This window comes from Mesoplodon mirus, assembly GCF_964341445.2.
Source record: "Mesoplodon mirus genome assembly, chromosome: 2".
In the NCBI taxonomy this organism is placed as follows: Eukaryota; Metazoa; Chordata; class Mammalia; order Artiodactyla; family Ziphiidae; genus Mesoplodon; species Mesoplodon mirus.
The window spans coordinates 57646276-57664696 of record NC_138977.1 but is presented as its reverse complement, the minus strand read 5'-3'; the positions used below and the strand labels follow the sequence as shown (position 1 = coordinate 57664696).

The 18421-nt window shown below is 52.4% G+C and overlaps 2 protein-coding genes across 2 annotated transcripts in view; one reads left to right on the top strand and one right to left on the bottom strand.

The window, feature by feature from the left end:
* Positions 1–1666: 1666 nt before the first annotated feature.
* On the top strand, positions 1667–11503 carry TACR2 (tachykinin receptor 2; the record flags this gene model as incomplete). The annotated part of the gene is made up of 5 exons (XM_082645216.1): positions 1667–2058; positions 3615–3809; positions 7120–7270; positions 7882–8078; positions 10994–11503. The coding sequence occupies 5 exons, from the start codon at positions 1667–1669 to the stop codon at positions 11208–11210; spliced, it is 1152 nt and encodes a 383-aa protein (XP_082501342.1). The 3' UTR covers positions 11211–11503.
* A 1721-nt stretch (positions 11504–13224) lies between these two features.
* Positions 13225–18421, bottom strand: part of HK1 (hexokinase 1) — a 70365-nt gene continuing 65168 nt past the window's right edge. Inside the window, exons 17-18 of the mRNA XM_082645203.1 lie at positions 15970–16203; positions 13225–14111 (exon numbers count right to left, since the gene is read on the bottom strand). Of these exons, the coding sequence (XP_082501329.1) occupies positions 13967–14111; positions 15970–16203 (379 nt within the window). The 3' untranslated portion in view covers positions 13225–13966. The remainder of the gene's footprint in view (positions 14112–15969; positions 16204–18421) is intronic.

Sequence of the window (18421 nt, the reverse complement as noted above, 5' to 3'; positions counted from 1 at the left end):
ACAAGGAACAGGCCTCTGCCCCACGGCCTGGCCGGGGCTGGAGCCAGTTGTGTCTGAAGCTGACTCTGGGCGAGAGGAGGCCCGGGGCCCCACGGGACACATACCCGCGGGAGGAGCGGGGGCCCCTGCAAGCAGCCCCTCCTCAAGGAACGGGGCTGGCTTCCCAGGAGACCAAGCACACACTTAGCACAGCAGCCCAGCAGGGCCACCAATGCTGGTGACTGAGAAGCCCTCCTCGGCTTTAATGAGGGACACGCCCTGCCCTTCTGAGCCTGCCCGGCCTTGAGGGTCCACACACCCACAGGTGTGCACAGGTGCACGAGTGTGTGTGTGCTCACACACATCTGTCACACACACAATCACTCAGACACAGCACTGCAGCTTCAGGCAGCACCTGACACACATGCACACAGTCAATGACCAAGAGTAGAGTCTGTGGGCAGCCTCTCGGGGTTTTCTGGAGCTCACAGAAGAGGCAGCGAGCCCTGCCCTTGTCCCAAGACAGTGGTTCTCAAAGTGAGGTCCCTGGACCAGCAACACCAGAATCACCTGAGAACGTGTTAGAAGTGCTTTGCGTTCTGCCTCGGCCAGCAGAGCCCTGAGCTGTCTGGGGGCCTCCCACAGGGCTACAACTCCTTGTCATGTTTTTTAACCTGCCAGCTCCTGTGCTAAATAGACTTTACGTATGTTATCTCATTAAAACTCACTAATATCTTGTGAGATGGGCACCGTACTGTTCCTTTTTTTTTCAGATGGGAAAGTCGAAGCTGGGAAAGGTTAAAAGACTTGCCTGGAGTCCCTGGGGCTCCCAAGCCCATGCCCCTAATCACATTCTAGATGTAGCTCCAGCGCCACTGAATGTAAACACCTTACCAAGGACTGTGCCCCGCACGCCCGGCCCCACCGCTGCCACCTCCCATTTCCCCTGGGTCTCTCCCTGCCTCAGCAGCCAGTCCTAAATCTTCCCTCAAGAGACAAGGCCGGGCCCTCCACACAGGGGTGGGACGAAGAGCAGGAGGCAGCCCCACCTCGTGAGCAGAAAACACCTCCGCCAAGGCCCTCACCACCCAGCACGCCCCGCCCGGAGAGCAGCAGGGAGGCAACCATGGGCTGGCAGCCCTGCCTGCACCCCAATGCCTGGAGAGAGAGCCTGCTGTGCAGTTGACCTATGGAATCCAAAGACGGCTGCTGTGTGCGCGTCTGATCCAGAATGTTCCCTGAATTGCATTAGCAGGGACCTGGGTTTGAGTCCTGGCTTTATCACCAACTTACTGTGTGGCCTGGGCTGGTCCCCTCTTGGAATCTGTTTTTCCATTTCTGCAGCGAAGGGGTTGACTGATGATTTATAAGGATGTTTCTTGCTCTGAAAGCATGTCTTGGATTCTAGATGTCCACATGACATTGGAGAAGTCTGGCCAGGACGTGGGAATGTAAAATGCCAACGGCTCTGGACCCGGCTCTCTGCTCAGCCTAACTCATCTTTGCTTCAGACTTGGGAGTGCCCCCCCAGCTCCCCAGATGTGCCTGGCTTTGCACAGGAGTGCTTCCCTCGCTCCCCCATACTCATGCACCAAAGAGGATTTGTCTTCTACAGCATATCCGGCAGGGCACCAGGGCCTGGAAGGAGCCAAGGAGCTAGACTGTTGTCCCAGACCCAGAGGCAGCCATGGGAGCCTGTGCCATGGTGACTGACACCAACATCTCATCTGGCCTTGAGAGCAACACCACGGGCATCACAGCCTTCTCCATGCCTGGCTGGCATCTGGCATTGTGGGCAGCAGCCGACCTGGCCCTGGTGCTGGTGGCTGTGATGGGCAATGCTGCGGTTATCTGGATCATCCTGGCCCATTGGAGGATATGCACGGTCACCAACTACTTCACTGTCAACATGGCCCTGGCCGACCTCTGCATGGCCGCCTTCAACGCCGCCTTCAACTTCGTCTATGCCAGCCACAACATCTGGTACTTTGGCCGTGCCTTCTGCTACTTCCAGAACCTCTTCCCCATCACAGCCATGTTTGTCAGCATCTACTCCATGACTGCCATCGCCGCCGACAGGCGAGAGGGGGCAGCTGCGGGGAGTCGGCTCGCTTTTCTGGGTTCACACAGGGCTGGTAACTTGCCCACAGCCACACAGCAAGTTAAGGGTAGAACCCAGTGAATTAACTGCCTCCTAACCTGATCATGATCCTAAACTATGCATCTGGAAGACAGGGAACTGTGGAACCGAAGCAAGTAAGGTTCAGGTTAGACACAAGGAAAAACATTGCACTAGATGGCCGTTCAAGGCTACAGGGGAAGACCAACGGCGTTTTAGGGACCTTCTGAAGTGTTCTTCTCTGGAGTTGATCTTTGTTTTACTGAAAGGAAGTTGCTTATATTGTCATCCTATTCCTAGATATATTATATGAGGGGAAATTTTAACACTGCACGCAGTTACTATATAATTAAGATGGGGCCAATTACTTCCCTGATGCTGCTCTCTGGGGCTGCAGACTGTGACGTTCTGATGGGGATGGGGTGGGGGCAGGAGGGGTGGAGGGGTGGAGGAGTGATCAGTCGGCAAATCTGAAAGTCCCCTAAGACTTTCTTTTCATTCACTCAGGTATTTGAGGCACTGTTTCAGGCATTGGGAATAAACACCAGTGGGAAAAGAGTCCCGAAATCATGGTCTCATGGAACTTCCATTTTAAAGGCTGGGTGGAGGGTGGGTAGTACGGACTGTAGAGGGCAGGATGGGAGCCAGGAGACCAGACAGGAGGACACTGAATAATAACCCAGGTGAGGAAGGATGGTGGCTCAGGTCAGGATGGTAATAATGGTGACTCGTCCATTCATTTTTTCATTCATTCTTATGTTCAATGCCTACTATGTACAGATACTGTTCTGGGCATTGGGGGAAGAAACAGAATAAAGATGCCTGCCCTAGTGAGAATTTAAATAATAAACACAAGACTAAATAAATCATATGTTGTATTTTGACGTCATGAGTGCTATGGAAAAATATCAGGAAGGGGATCCGAGGCACCAGGGTACGTGTGCCGGGGTAGGGCAGGTTGTAGTGTTAGATAGGGTGTCAGGATCAGCTTTATTGTGAGAGTGGGATTTGAGCTGCGTCCTATTGTTCTGGCCTGGTCTCAAGGTTCAGATTAATCCCAGGGAGGAAGGCCCGGGGGTCATCTAGGACCAAAGTCGCTTCGGCGTATGTAGAGCAGTTCCTCCACAGCAGAAAGCTGGTGGGCAGCTGCTTCGGGCTTTGTCCAGGAGACCGTTGGGCTCTGTTAAGGTTTCTGAACAGAAGACAGGCTGTGTGACAGGCTGGGGAACTCGGCAGGGCTGAGCTTCAGGACAAGGCCCCAGACGGACTGCCAGTGTGGCCACACTGCTCTCTTGTGGCCATCAGAGAGCACATCCGCGCTCAGAGGGAGGCCATGTGGTAGAACGGGGTGGGGTGGGCTGGCGTTTAGGGCGCTAGTGTCCCACATGGCTGTGGGAGAGCACCAGCCCAGCTGGCTCTCTGCAGGTCGTCAGCCAGGGTGCAGGGAATGGGACTAGCGGATCTGGGCTGGTCTGACGGGAGGGCACCCACCACTCACACCACCCTCTGCTCACAGGTACATGGCTATCGTCCACCCCTTCCAGCCACGGCTCTCGGTCCCCAGCACCAGAGCAGTAATTGCTGGCATCTGGCCGGTGGCCCTGGCCCTCGCCTTCCCCCAGTGCTTCTACTGCACCATCACCATGGACCGGGGTGCCACCAAGTGCGTGGTGGCCTGGCCCAAAGACGGCGGCGGCAAGATGCACCTTTTGTAAGGCCTGGGGGTGGGGGAGCATGGTATGTGTGTGCACGCGTGCATGCACATATGTGCACGTACACATGTGCAGTGTGTATGCATGGGTGTGCACCATGTGTCTGTGAGTGAACTGGGGATTATGTGAGTACAGTATCAACTAAAAGTAACACTTAGCACTTACTAAATGTCAGGTTTGGTCTAAGTACTTTACATATATGAACCCACTGGATTCTCCTAACAATATGGGTATGTATGTATTATTATTCCCATTTTTCAGATGAGGAAACTGAGGCACTAAAAAAAAACTAAGTAATGTGCCTAAGACCACACAGCTAGTAAGTGGTAAATCGAAGACTTAAATCCAGGCAGTCCTGCTTCAGAGCCCAATCTCCTCACCACTCTTACTTAAATAAGGGACATGTCAGGGTACCGAGACAGAAAGAAAGGGCAGGTGCCAGAGCCTGGGATATTTTCAGGAGGAGCCTGGAGTGGACTTGACCTGAGGCAGGCACCGTGGGCTAGGGGATGGGGGGAGAAAACAGAACTCAGGCGTGGTGCAGCTGCTGTGTGACCCTGGCTAAGTCCTTTCCCTTTCTGGGAGTCAGTTTGCCCAGTTCTCACGGAGGGTGTGGCTTTGTCATCCCAAGCACGGCGGGGGTTGGTAGTAGAAGATAAAGAATTGGTTGAGGTTCTGGAGACAGTAGTCGAGTTGGAGTCCTGCGCTGTCCCCTGCTGGCCAGAGGACCCTTTGTAGTCACTTAACCTCGCTGACCCTTTGGCTCCTTCTCTCTTAAAGGGGATTAGTAAGAGAACCTTGCTCAGGGGTTGCTGTGAACACAGAAGAGAAAATGTACCTGACGCAACTTAGCACGGTGCCTGGCACAGAACCGGCGCCCAGCAGGTGGTAGTTTAAATGGGGAACAAACGAAAACAAACCTGGCAGATTTAGTCCAGGAAAAGCCCAGCTGCCCCAAGCATGAGGATGTGCACGCTCTGAGCCCAGAGCCGCCAGACCACAGAGATAACTCAACTCCCTCTCCCGCCTCCTTTAACACTCCTCCCCCAACGCCCGCCCCTACCTGGTCTCCTCCCGTCCCGAGCACCAGACAGAAGAGCGCCACGCAACGGGCTTCGGGGAAGGCGCCATTCCTCTGAGGAGCCTGCTCCTGGCAACTGCTGAATTTCCCGGGAAACTGCTGCCCTGGGTCTCTGCCCTCGTTCCGTAGCCCACGTTCTCAGGACTCACGGCTCCAGGGGCGGAGTCCACGCAGGGACCCGCCCCACTCCTTGGCTTTGGGAAGGGGCGGAGAGCAGAACATTTCCTGACTGGCCACTGCGGGGCGGTGTTTCTCCACCTTAACAGTGAGCTTTTCTCTCTGAGGTGCGGACCAGTAAGAATTTAGGGTACCAACCACCACCTTTCTGGGGATGGTGATTTCCGACTCTGCTTCAGGCAACAGGGGAAAACAGGGGGGCAGAGGTGGGCTAGGAAGGCTATACTTTGGTGCTACTTCGAATTCTGAGAGGATCTGGGGGAAAGCCTGGTTTCTCATGTGTAAGAATATATTATTTGTTCTTGGGTTGGGGAGCTTCTGAGATTTAGACTGGGGGCTCCATCCGTACAGGCTCATATCCTGTGTGTGTAGGAATCTAGGAAAATGCACATACGCTCCCCAAATCACAATACAAAAAAGGCAGTCCAGGCTATGAGATTCTGGCAGGCCCTAGAAGATGGTTACCAAAGCTCCTTGGCACTCCCTTCTGTGTGGGATCCTAGCCCAGAGTGAATTCCTATCCTGAACCGACTCAAGAAAGAATGAGGCAACAGAAAGGCATCACTCATACTTGGGAAGGATGGTAGAGATTAACTCCTTGTTTTACAAATGGGGAAACAGACTGAGGGAGAGATCTGACTTGCCCAAGGTCATGCTTTAAATTAGAGGCTAGGCAAGAACCCAGTTCTTCTGACTCCACAGGGCTGACCCTCAGTGGAAGGGAAATCATTTGTCTGTTAAGTCCGTATAGAGCCGTTTCACAGGACACAGACTTCCTGTGCCTCTCTGAGCCTCATTTTCCCGCTCTGGATGCTGAGACAGGTGGTCCTACTGATCCTCAAGGTCTATCTATCTCAGACACTCTGTGACCTCACAGTGAAGGTAAGGTACAAGGGCCTGGCATCTGGCTGCTCCTCCGCCCTCACCTGCTCCACAGTAGGACAGATGATGATCCGGGAGTCTAGGAGCCCCCAAACCTTTTGTAATTAGCATGCTTGCCAAAAGAGAAAGCAAGCCGAATTCTAAACTCAGGCTTTAGGGAAGACATTTGCTGGAGCCACCTACTCCCCTCCCTCCAGGTGTCAGTACCTCTTGAAAGGGACCCAGCAAGGCTGGCACACGGGGAGGAAAGGAGGGGCTTGGGTACACCTCTGTGCTCCTAGAAAAAGGTCACATGACAGGGCCAGGGGTCTTGGGTCCATTCACCGGATGCTCCTGCTTGGGCCTTGTCAGCGAGAGGCTATAGCATCGCTCAGAAACCAGAATGGGCAGCATGCATCTTTCCAGACGGAAATGAGAAGGCCTCAGCACAGCCCCGGGTGTCCTCCACGGGGACTGGATGAGCGCCATCAGTGGTGCTCCGGGCCACTTGCTCACAGGTGGTGTGAAAGAGTATCTGCAGATGTGAGCCATGTTCCCAACCAAATGCTCGTGGTCAGGAAGGGATGATTCTCTAGCACGTAGAGTGTGGCCTGTCTCCACTGCCCCCTTCCCTGCTAGGGATGTTGGTGCAGGATAGAACCATATCAACTCTAGGATATCTATCTAGACAGAGAGATGCAGATATAGAAGATATACATAATCTATCTAATACATATGTGCATATACATATACACATATATTACATGATTCTGGAAGAAAGATTCCAAACCATTAACAGTGGTGGGGGTGAGATACATAATTTTACTTCCTCCTTTGTGCTTAAGGGCATTTTAAATTTTAAACAAATGTATTACTTGGTTAACTTTTTCGTTCCTATTTATTTCCTTGTTTGGTAACTTGTCTGTCACTTGGAAGGACTCAGAGCTAACACAGGTGTCCCTTTTGCAGCAGGGGAAACTCTCATTGGGCACATGTACCAGTCTGCCCTTCTTTTTTTTTTACTCTTTTTTTTTTTTTTTTTTTTCCAAACCAAGCCCTTGGGAGGTGGCCCAGGGTAGCCCGCCAGGGACAGCTCAGGGGCGTCAGCAAGGTCCTGGGGATTGAGTGCTGGCGGATGCTGGAGTCGCCCCCAGGTCGCCCCGTGCCCAGGCCCTTGACTCTCCTTCCAGGTACCACCTCGCTGTGATCGCCCTCATTTACTTCCTGCCTCTCGTGGTGATGTTCGTCGCCTACAGTGTCATCGGTCTCACGCTCTGGAGACGCACTGTCCCAGGGTACGAGGTGCATGGCGCCAACTTGCGCCACCTGCAGGCCAAGAAGGTGAACTCCGGGAGTGGGGCTGGAAGTTTGACCCCGCCTCGGGATCAGCCATTCCGGGCACGTCCCCTAGAGAGCGCCGCGGAGGATAGACTCCACCTGTAACTTGGCCTTGTCCCAAGTCCCTGGCCAGAGCATTCATTTCTTCTTCCCGGGGTGGGGCAGGCGGACTTGCTTTGGTCTTTGGGCTGTGGCAGACACAGATTGCAGGGAGAGGGAGACCTCGGAACCCGTAGCTGGCATAGTCTCCTCTAAGGATGGGGTTAGGAACGAGAGCTCATCCACTGTCCAGGGAGGGGAGCTGCTCTGCTCAAAGAGGGATCCAAGACACCTTTTAGAGGAGGTGGCCACCGAGCTGGGCTTTGAGGAGTGAGGACTTCAAAGGAAAGACAGCAGTGTGGACAGAGAGACCAGCCTGAGCAAAAGCCCGAGGTGGAAGGCCCAGGAGTGTCTGGGTAGCAGAAGCTCTAGGGGCCTGAGCCTGTGGAGGTAGACAGGGCCTGCTTATTGAGGGCTTCTCAGGCTGGCCTGAGACGTGCCTCGTGCTTCCCCTTGGGAAAACTGGGGCTTGGGGCTTCCAGGCTAAGGAGTGACCTGAGTCTCTCCTGGACCAGTTTGTGAAGACCATGGTGCTGGTGGTGGTGACATTTGCCATCTGCTGGCTGCCCTACCACCTCTACTTCATCCTGGGCAGCTTCCAGGAGGACATCTACTGCCACAAGTTCATCCAGCAGGTCTACCTGGCGCTCTTCTGGCTGGCCATGAGCTCCACCATGTACAATCCCATCACTTATTGCTGCCTCAACCACAGGTGAGCCCTCACCCCAGCCCCTCTCCTCAGCCTGGCTCCATCTGGACTCCCCTGCACAGCTTGAGCCTGTGCCGGTCCATCCCCGCCACCATGGGATTACCATCCTCCCAGGGAGCCCCCAGCACAGTCCTCCCTCGGGTCCAGGTCTAGCTCGAGCCCCACCTCCTCCCCAAAGCTTTGCCCCATTGCCCAGGCCACAGCTCTCACGCCTGCCTGCTCCTGCTCTTTCTTCTGGCGGCTGCATCTGGGACAAGGATAAGAAAGGAGGGAGGGACAGAGAGATGGAGGGAGGGGAGAGAGGGAGAAGGACAGCCAGAGAGGGTGGAAGGAAGGAGCCAGGTAAAGGAGGGAGGGACTGATGGTTCTAAGAGCTTCCTACACTGAGGAAGAACTGAGGACTGTCCCTGGGCGAGGAGAACAGTGCCAACCGCAGCAGAACGAAGCACTCAACCTGAGGCCCGGGGCCAAGACTAGAGGGGGAGCAGGTTGCTCCCTGGAAGATCACAGAAGGGGTTTTCACGGCAGCTAGGAAGTGACCTTGGCAGAGACTGCCAGAAAGGAAGGAGCCAAGTTCTCACTTCCCCCCAACCCTTGTACTTCTAGAGGAGTGTAGTCCCAGAGAGGGGCTGGCGTTTGCTCAGGGGCGCTTGCACAGGTGAGGAGGTGCTGGGCCAGGCAGGAGCCCCAGCCCAGGAGTCCTGCTTGCAGAGCAAGTCGTTCAGCCTCAGAAAGCCTTGACGGTGGAGCCAGGTAAGAGGAGATGAGAGGTGGACACTGAGTCCTGGCCTTAACGAGGCAATGAAGTGGGTGAGGTTGGCCCTGGGCATCTTTTATCACCTCCCTGCCCACATGTCCACGCCACTCATAATGCCAGTAGGATCTTTGTTGCTCAGACATCCCACCCGGGGCAGGCCAGAAGGAAGTAAGAGACTGTACTTTTTTTTTTTTTTTTTTTTTGACTGTTTAATGGCTGCCAGAACCCTCCATTGTCTCCTGAGAGGCAAGTATATAATGGGAGGGAGGTGTTATCCCCATTTTACAGATGAGGAAACTGAGCCTCCAAAAGGAAGACTCTCCTAAACTCATACAGCAGGAATTCCATGTGTCTCCAAGGCCTATAATCTCATCCCCACATCACACATTTCTCCTGCATGCAGTTGTAGGAGTGAGAGCTTGGAGACAGGGACTGTCACATCAGGGAGGGGCTCCCAGCCTTCTGTGTCTGTGCACTGGCCACTCTCCTGCTACCCAAAGACACAGTCCCTGGGAGTCTGAACACCCCAGGGCTTTACAACTTCTGAATCATTCAGTATTTGATGACACTAGCTCTGAAGACTGGTATTCCTGGCGGAATTTTCATTCTTCCGCAAAATGTTCACCAGGGGCTCTGCGTGCCCAGCAGTGTTCCAGGCCCTTGGGATACCCCTGTGAACAAAAACAGTGATCCCTATCCTCGGGGAGCTGACCCTCTAGTGGGGAGGTGGAGATAGACAATAAGCAAATGTAATGAGTAAATATACATTATGTATTAGGTGATAAATCCTACAGAAAAAAGAAAAACTAGAGCTGGGTAAGAGGACAGGAAATGCTGGGGGAAGTAATGGGCATAAGGGTTGCGATTTTACAGGATGGTCAGGGTAGACTTTACTAAGGGGTCTTTTGAGCAAAGACTTGAGGATTGAGTGGGCCCTGTAGGTGTCTGGACAAGAATTCCAGGCAGAGGGAACAGCCAAGGCAAGGGCCCTGTGGTCAAGGTAAGGACTTGCGCTGGTTCTCAGACATGAGGAGCCCTGCAGTGTTCTGAGTGGGGGAAACACATGCTCTGACTCCCTTTTAAAAGAATCAGTCTCGCAGCTGTGTTGGAACTGGACCACAGAGGGACAAGGGAGGCAGGGAGATGGTTAGGCAGGTGCAATAATCCAGGAGAGAGATGGTGGGTTTAGACGTGTGAGAAGTGGTCAGAGTCCGGAGATTGCTAAGGTAGAGCCAACAGAATTTGATGGAGAGGGAGTCAAGGATGACCCCAGGTGTCTGGCCTGAACTAGTGGAAGGACAGAGTGGTCAGTTGTCAGGAACTGAGACGAGGACGACTGGGGGGGTGTGGGGGGAAAAGGGTGGGGAGCTCGGGTTGGGACATGCTGAGTGTGGGCAGAGGCCATGAAGCTCCCATAATAAAGGCATTTATTGGGCTGCCCAACGGAACCTTCAGAGCCACAGGGGGAGGAACCAAAATCAGGCCTGCTCTTCTGAAACTCGGAACCCTGCGTCTCCTGGGAACAGACCATATAGTTCTCTCCCTCCCTCCGCATCACACAGGGTCTCATCTGTTTCTGCCCCTGACAGACCAGTGTCCTCTCTCTGCCAGCTCTTTCTCATTTCTTCCAGTCACTCTCTGCTTCCTTTGATCTCCAATTTACAGGTGGACCCTCTTTGCCGCCTTGGGGAAAGTTGTTTATTTTTTAAGCAAATGTACTAAAACTTAGTAGTTCCATGTGTATATTTTCTTTCAAAGCTGTCCCCTTGGGGGAGCATCCATATGCTACCCAACATTGCCAAAGCCCCAAGTTTTTAAGACTCCTCTTTGCATATTCCTTTAGAAGCCAATTAACAAATCGAACAAGAAAATCTGTTGTGTCTTTATGACTATACTTGGTTTATTTTTGTTTGCTTGTAATAACAAACAGTCTCATTCGGCTCACTTCAGTCCTTGGACTTAGCTGCAGATTACTTCTGGTTGTTTCCAAAACCCGAATCCATTAAAGAACGTGTCTCCCCAGAGACCCTGAGCTCGTAGGAGCGAGGCAGCGACTTTCCTCTGGAGGAGAGATCGGCTCCTGGAGGTGGGAGCAGCCCCAGGACAGTTCCCATAACTGTCGCCCTCACTCCGTTGCTCAAGATGACCCTCCATTCCCCAGGTTCCGCTCTGGATTCCGGCTTGCTTACCATTGCTGCCCATGGGTCACGCCAACTGAGGAGGACACGATTGAGCTGACTCACACCTCATCCCTTTCCACAAGGGTCAACAGGTGTCACACTAAAGAGACTCTGTTCGTGGCTGGGGATGTGGGCCCCTCTGGGGCTGCCAGTGGGCAGGCTGGAAGTCTGCAAGCTGAAGTGTCTACTGACCCCTGAACCCTTGTGCCTGGCTGCAGGGGGAGGCTTAGCACCCTGGAGAAGTAGCCAGTTGAGAGGACCACATCGGAAAGTTTGGCCCATGCCTCACCCTTCAGTACATCAATGGAAAAACAAGATGGGGCCAGGAACTCTGCAGTGGGGGCTGACTCTCCCAGCCACCCCTCTGACAGTGCTTCAGGGCATCCAATAAGTCAAAGAAGACAGTGTGAGCTAACACTTATCTAATCCAGGAGTTGCAAGCTCGAATGCCTCCCTGGGGCATACAACATAACGAGTAAACCGAATCCAGTATAAAAGAAAAACTGTAGATATAATGATAAAAGGTAAGTGACTTCCAGCGTTGGGGCAAAAGGAAGGGTGGGGACTGTGGCAAACTGGAGAGCACAGGAATCTAAAGGGGACAACAGCCGATCAGCTCTGGACAGATGCTGCCACGTGGCTGGGAGCCCATTGTTGCCAGATCCTCCAAACCTTTCAAGAGAAGCCAGAAATCCAAAATTGTGAAACTTCCAGGTTTGTTAAACTGAGCTCACATTTTTACAAATGTTGCATAAACCAAACAAAACACACCTGTCAGCAGCACCCAACCATGACACTGACCTCTTATTAGGCTAAAGACACAAGGAAAGAAGCTTCTTGTTCTGCAAAGCCCCTAACCTGTGAGCCAATCCAGGGCCTCTCTGCCTGAGCATCTAAGAACCCAGATCCACCCTAGTGTAGATGGTGGTTAAAAGGAGCCTCAGCTGGGTGGCCTCAGACTAGTCACAATGACCTTCAGCTCCTTTCTTTCAATGGCAAAACTACCTCACAGGGATGCTGTGAGGATGATGGGAGTGATGCCTATAAACTGGCAGGCCCAACACAGGTTAAGTGCTTCATAAACAGCAGCTGTGACTTTTATTACTACCAGGGCAGCCGTTTGACCTGAATTCCGCAAGTCAGCAACATAGCCCTCACCCTTACTTCTGCTCAAGGAGGTGGCAGACAGAGAACACCCACCGTCCCATCTCCCAGAAAGCTCCAGGCCCAACCCAGTCCACACCTCACCCTGCTTGCTGACTCACCCCTCCCACTTCATGGCCCCTTCAGAAGAATCACGTAACACTGTAAATGCACACCTAGAGTTCAATGTTACCTGTGTTCCCCACAAGATCACTGTCATGGGCACCAGCAGTGACAAATAAAGGGACTCTGGTCTCACCAAACCAAGGGAGCATGCAGTCAGTCCTGGGAAAAGCCACCAGAGGTGTGGTCAAGGCCTGGGAGACTCACATCGCACCTCAATCACAGGGTACCAGAATGTGGACTGATGTGGGGCCCACAGACAGGCTGGGGGAGAACCCAAAACGGCAGCCACAGAGTGGAACAGCACCCTCAAGACTGCGGTGGGGCAGGGATGAAAGGGTCAGATAAAGGCCCACAGAAGGGGTTCGTTTATGAAGGCGGTTGGGGAGAGGACAGCAACCCTGCTGCCCTGGGCTGCTGCAAGGCTTCATCTGCTCAGGGCAGGGGATCTCTTCATCCATCATCCTGGAGCTGGCAACGAGGGTGATGAGGGTAGGACCTGCTCTAGCACAGCAGGATGGAGGGCCAGTGTTGCCTTGTCCTCTCATGGGGCTTCCAACAGCCCCCGCAAGCCAAGCTGACTTTTGCTTTGTTCCAACTACAAGTGAGGAAGCCAGGCTACTGGAAGACGGAGGCCTTCCATCCCTTTACCTTCTGAGAGGTGTCGAGGCGGGGGCTGCAGGAGTCCCTCCCTGCGGTAGGCCCCCGGGGCTGGAGCAGGGAACTGGAAGGGCAGGTGCTAGAAGAAGGGGAGAGGCTACTTCTTGACCCTCTGCAGGGAGAGTACAGAAGTCCTCAAGCCAAAAGAAGGCTGCACACTGAAGAACACAGCCTTCATTTCAAACTCTGCCCTGACCCAGAAGGCCACAAAACCCCCCAGGGTTTGGTTTCTGCCACATCCCCCGACGTCCTCCCCACTCCCCAGCCATTAAGCATCACTCGGGTCTTTGAATTGATACAAAGTTTACTAGGTCATACAACATGGCTCACAAAAGCGATGGGAAATTCCAATGAGCGTACTGTTTCTTGATTGGTTCGTTTTACCCAAACGGAGACAAGACACTTTCCCGCAGGACTGCCCACCTCCCCTCCCCAAGACAGACAGAATGCAAGACTGTCACAATGTGGCTATGACCAGTTCCACGGAAACACAGTTCAGCGGCATTGACACGCCCTGATGGGACACCAGACAGCAATGGGCGCGGGGCCGGGAGGAAGCGGCGGCTGATGCACCCGTGGGAGGAGGAGTCCCGGCAGTGTCTGCTGGTGAAAATACATTGCACACAGGGGACGCATCCCCAAGGACGGGCTGCAGAGGCCCATAAGGCCTGTCAGATGGTGTGACTTTTCATTTTGGGCCAATAAATAACTGTTGGACGAATGCATAAGTTAGAAATGGACGCCACTAAACTTCATATGTGGGGAACGTACGACCAGGTTGAAGTCAAATCATGCAAAGTGGCAGGGCAGGTGAGGAGGGATCTGGAGGTCAGGGAGATTACCAACAGCACACACTCTATTTTGTACCCTACGTTACGCGCCATTAGTTGGCTTCTCTTTTCCTCCCCGCGGTGGTGCTGGCGGGCTTTGGTGCCGGCGTCTCCCAGCACAGCTCGCTGGGCAGAACAGGGGGTCGCTGCTTGAAGAGAGAAGTGCTGGAAGGGCAGCAGGCTGGGGGGCCAGGACTCTTAGCTGCTCGTTTCTTGCCGGAGCCGAACGCCCACTGCCGTGATGAGGGCGGCTCCCTTGCCGCTACCGTCTTCGGATAAGAGGAAGGACACGTTACACTTTGGTGACAGTTCCTTCACGGTTTGGTGCATGATTCTGGAGAAGCTAAAAAGGACAAAAATAGAGAAGGGTAGATAGAGGAACATGAGGAGAGACGCCGGACCCACCTGAAGACGCTGAAGCACCCTAACAATAAGGAGGGAAGCGAGATGGGAGGGGCTGCTTGGAAGCAGCTGCGGCTTATTGAGAATGGCTGGGAGAAAGTGGGTTTACAGCCAGTCCTGTTACAACTTGCAGCAGGGAGGCACAACGGAGAATCCAAAACAAGCTGCTCTCTACACCTTCTGAGGGCTATGGCATGAGTAACACACCCAGACGGCTCCCATCCTCAAAGCCTGAGGCTCTGAGGGGACCGAAAACCAAGAAGGGGTGCTGGGACCTGGGTGTGGACCACTGAGGCGGGCCAAGCTGGTCTGGCACTGGGTCAGCTCAGCAGGCTGCATGGAAACGAACATCACCCACCCCCAACTGCAGTCCTCTGAGACCCCAGCCCAGCACCTGAAGCTAAGAGAGGGAGCCCCCCACCCCCGTGAACTATAACCTCTAAATGAGAGGTGACTCTGGGTTCTTGCATTTTGTGCTGGAAATGAGATAGCGCCAGGCTGCGGATGCTCAGGGCAGTGGGGCTCCTAGAGGAAATACTGACTGCCCCTTGCTGAGTACCTACTAGGTGTCCCACACTTTATATATGTAATGTCCCGCCTGCTGGTGGTCATTTTCCCATGAAGGAAGAGGAGACTTGGCAGAGATGAAGCCACTGAGCGCAGCTCCTAAATGGTGGTACCAAGATTAAAACCAAGCGTGTCCATGTGCAGCTCCAAAGCCTAGCTCTAAACTACAGTGACAACGAGGACAGCTATGAAGGTGGAGAGACAGAGGTCGGGGTGGAACCCAACAGATGCTTTCATCCCAAGCCATGGCCATGACGTAGGCAGGCAATGCCTACACTGAGTTGGGTGAGGTTGCTTTTAAGGGGAGTGAATGGCCCAGTTTACTGGGGACAGTCCCAGTGTGATTATTAGTAGCACCCTCTTGACTGGCAAAAGTACCTCCATTTCGACAATAATATGGTCACTCTATTCATAAGAGCCAAGCTTTGGGATGTGTGGTAGATCAAAGAGCAGACGGGGGCTTCCCTGGTGGCGCAGTGGTTGAGGGTCTGCCTGCCGATGCAGGGGATGTGGGTTTGTGCCCCGGTCCAGGAAGATCCCACATGCCGCGGAGCGGCTGGGCCCATGAGCCATGGCCGCTGGGCCTGCGCGTCCGGAGCCTGTGCTCCGCAACAGGAGAGGCCACAACAGTGAGAGGCCCGCGTACCGCAAAAAAAAAAAAAAAAAAGAGCAGATGGGCTCATTTCTCCTCCTCCAGCATCGGGTGCTGGACACCCGACCAAAATGTCAGGGAGGTCACATCCCACCCGCCTCCCTGCTACAAAGCCCAGGGCCAAAACCGCTCCTGCCTTCCAAGGCTCTTGACAAACTGATTTAGCAGGTGGACAAGACAGTGGGCCCTCTTCCCCTTTCCTTCACTCCCTCGTCCCACTTACCAAACACAGCCTCCGGGCCAGGCTGATGGGTAAGTGCACGCCCACCCTTACCTCCTTTCCTGCTCCCCACCTGGATAAGAGAGGCCCAGGAGGAGGGGAAAGCAGGAAATGCCAGGCCACAGGTGTGAGCTGCCCAAGTGAAGCCACTTCTCCACCTCCTCAGGCATCCCAGGTAAACTTCAGAGCAGCTCATTTCCTCGTCCCAGACAAGCCCCACCCTGACCACACAGCCTGCAGGTTGGCTGTGTCCTGGCGAGGAATTTTCCTGGTGGGAATCACATCCTGATGTCCCATAACCATAAAGGGGCCTTGCCTGCCCAGGAAGCTCTGCCCATCCCCACCGGAAGCCCCACTCACTGCGGATGAAGCTTGTAGAGCGTCCCGTCCACACCCACAGTCACGTTGAGGTGGTCCAGCCCCCTGTTCTCGCGGATCTTCTCCACCACGGCAGCCATGCCTGCGCCACACAGCTGTGCGGCCCTCTTGGACACTACCCCGCACACGGTCTTCACGAGGATGCTGTCGTCGCACGTGCTGTTCAGGCCAAGCTGCTGGAGGATGGCCCGGACCTGCAGCAGCGCTAATCGGTCACTGTAGGGGGACAAAAGCCAGGAGGCTGGATGAAGCAGGACCCACGAGAGCAGCACAGAAGCCGCCGACTCCAAACGAGCCGGCCCCAAATCACTGCACTTATCCACGAAAAGGGTCATGGCGTTTTCTCTCCCCTTCAAAACATTTATTTGTCTATTTTTTTTAATGATCCCCATAGTATTACATGTTAAGTTATAGAATAACTAGCAAATCTAGAAAAATAAAAATTGGAAAATTAGAACTATCTACAATCCCAACACTGGGGAAAATACTATTAACGTTTAAATATATTTCCTTCCAATCTATTTTTCTTGGATATCATTAAACAATGTCTTTGTCCTGATATGTGAATAGGCTTGTTCTTTATTTATTTATTTTTAAATTTTTGTTTTATATTGCAGTGTAGTTGATTAACAATGTTGCAGGCTTGTCCTTTATATATGGTTTTCTTTCTTGCTATTTTTCATGCTTCATACATCTAAGCAAGTTCCCACCTCCTTATCTGAGACCAAGATTGGTAAAAGCTGCCACAGTAGTCTATTCTGGGGATGACCATAATTTATTTAGCCAGTTTAGAGAAATTTAAGTTGTTTGCAATTTTCTGCTAATATAAAGTAACACTCTGATGATGTTCCTGTTGGTGCAAGTCAGAGTTTTCCCTTAGGGTTTTTGATACATATTGCCAAGTGCCTTTCTGAAAGTTATATCAATTTACTGTCTCTGACAGAGTATTTGGCCTTACTTGTCCCCAGTGGAAAGGGGCTTCCCTGGTGGCACAGTGGTTAAGAATCTGCCTGCCAATGCAGGCGACACGGGTTCGAGCCCTTGTCAGGGAAGATCCCACATGCCACAGAGCAACTAAGCCCATGCGCCACAACCACTGAGCCTGTGCTCTAGAGCCCGCGAGCCACTACTGAGCCCACGTGCCACAACTACTGAAGCCCACACACCTAGAGCCCGTCCTCTGCAACAAGAGAAGCCACTGCAACAAGAAGCCCGTGCACCACAACGAAGAGCAGCCCCCGCTCGCCTCAACTAGAGAAAGCCTGCGCACAGCAACAAAGACCCAACACAGCCAAAAATAAAAATAAATAAATAATTTTTTTAAAAAAATTGAAAACACTGGACAATTTGGTAAGAATGGCATCACACTGGTTTAATCTGTGCTCCTCTCTGTTAGGATTACTGTTTTTGTTTTTGTTTACTGGCCATATGAACTACCTTATACCAAAACTCTTGTTCTCCTGAGATATTTGTCTCCTCATTAAACTGAAAGAGTTGACAATGACGGATGATGAACACAACAGCAGTGGTAAGAGCAGTCAGCCTTTTTTGAGGACTTACTATGTGACACGAGCTTTACATACATCACCTCATTTCTCCTCCTAATAGCCAACTGATCCATGTATGATTATTCCCATTTTAAAGATGCAGAAATTGAGGCTCGGAGAGATCGAGTAACTCACCCAAAGCTCACAGCCAATGGGGTAGAGCAGGTCTCAAGACCAGACCTGCCAAAGCTCTTGCCCACCATGCCACGCTCTGCATCTTGCATATGTAATGCAAATGTTTTCCTTAGTTTTCTGTTTGTCTTTTAAGCTTGATGACTGATTTTGTTTTTATCTTATAGAACTATGCAGCTAAATTTGGCAATTTTTTCTTTATGATCTCTCCCTTTGCTATTACACCTGAAAGGACCTTCCCCAGCACTTCACACCCATCAGTATAGCTATTATTAAAAGAAAAACAAAAACAGAAAAGAATACGTGTTGGCGAAGATGTGGAGAAGTTGGAGCCCTTGTATATACTGCTGGTGGGATGTTAAAATGGTACAGCCACTGTGGAAAACAGTATGGCAGCTCCTCCAAATAAATAAATACGTAAAATAATTATGTGATTCAGCAATTCCATTTTTGGGTATACATCCCAAAGAATTGAAAGCAGGGACTCGATCGTGTACTTGTACACTCATGTTCATAACAGCATTATTCACAACAGACAACAGGTGGAAGCGACCCAAGTGTCCATGGATGGATGAATGGATAAACAAAATGTAGTGTACACATACAAAGAATTATTCAGCCTTAAAAAGCAAGGAAATTCTGACACATACTACAACATGGATGCACCCTGAAGACATTATACTAAGTGCAATAAGCCAGATGTGAAAGGACAAATGCTATATGATTCCACTTACATGAAGTCACTAGAGGAGTCA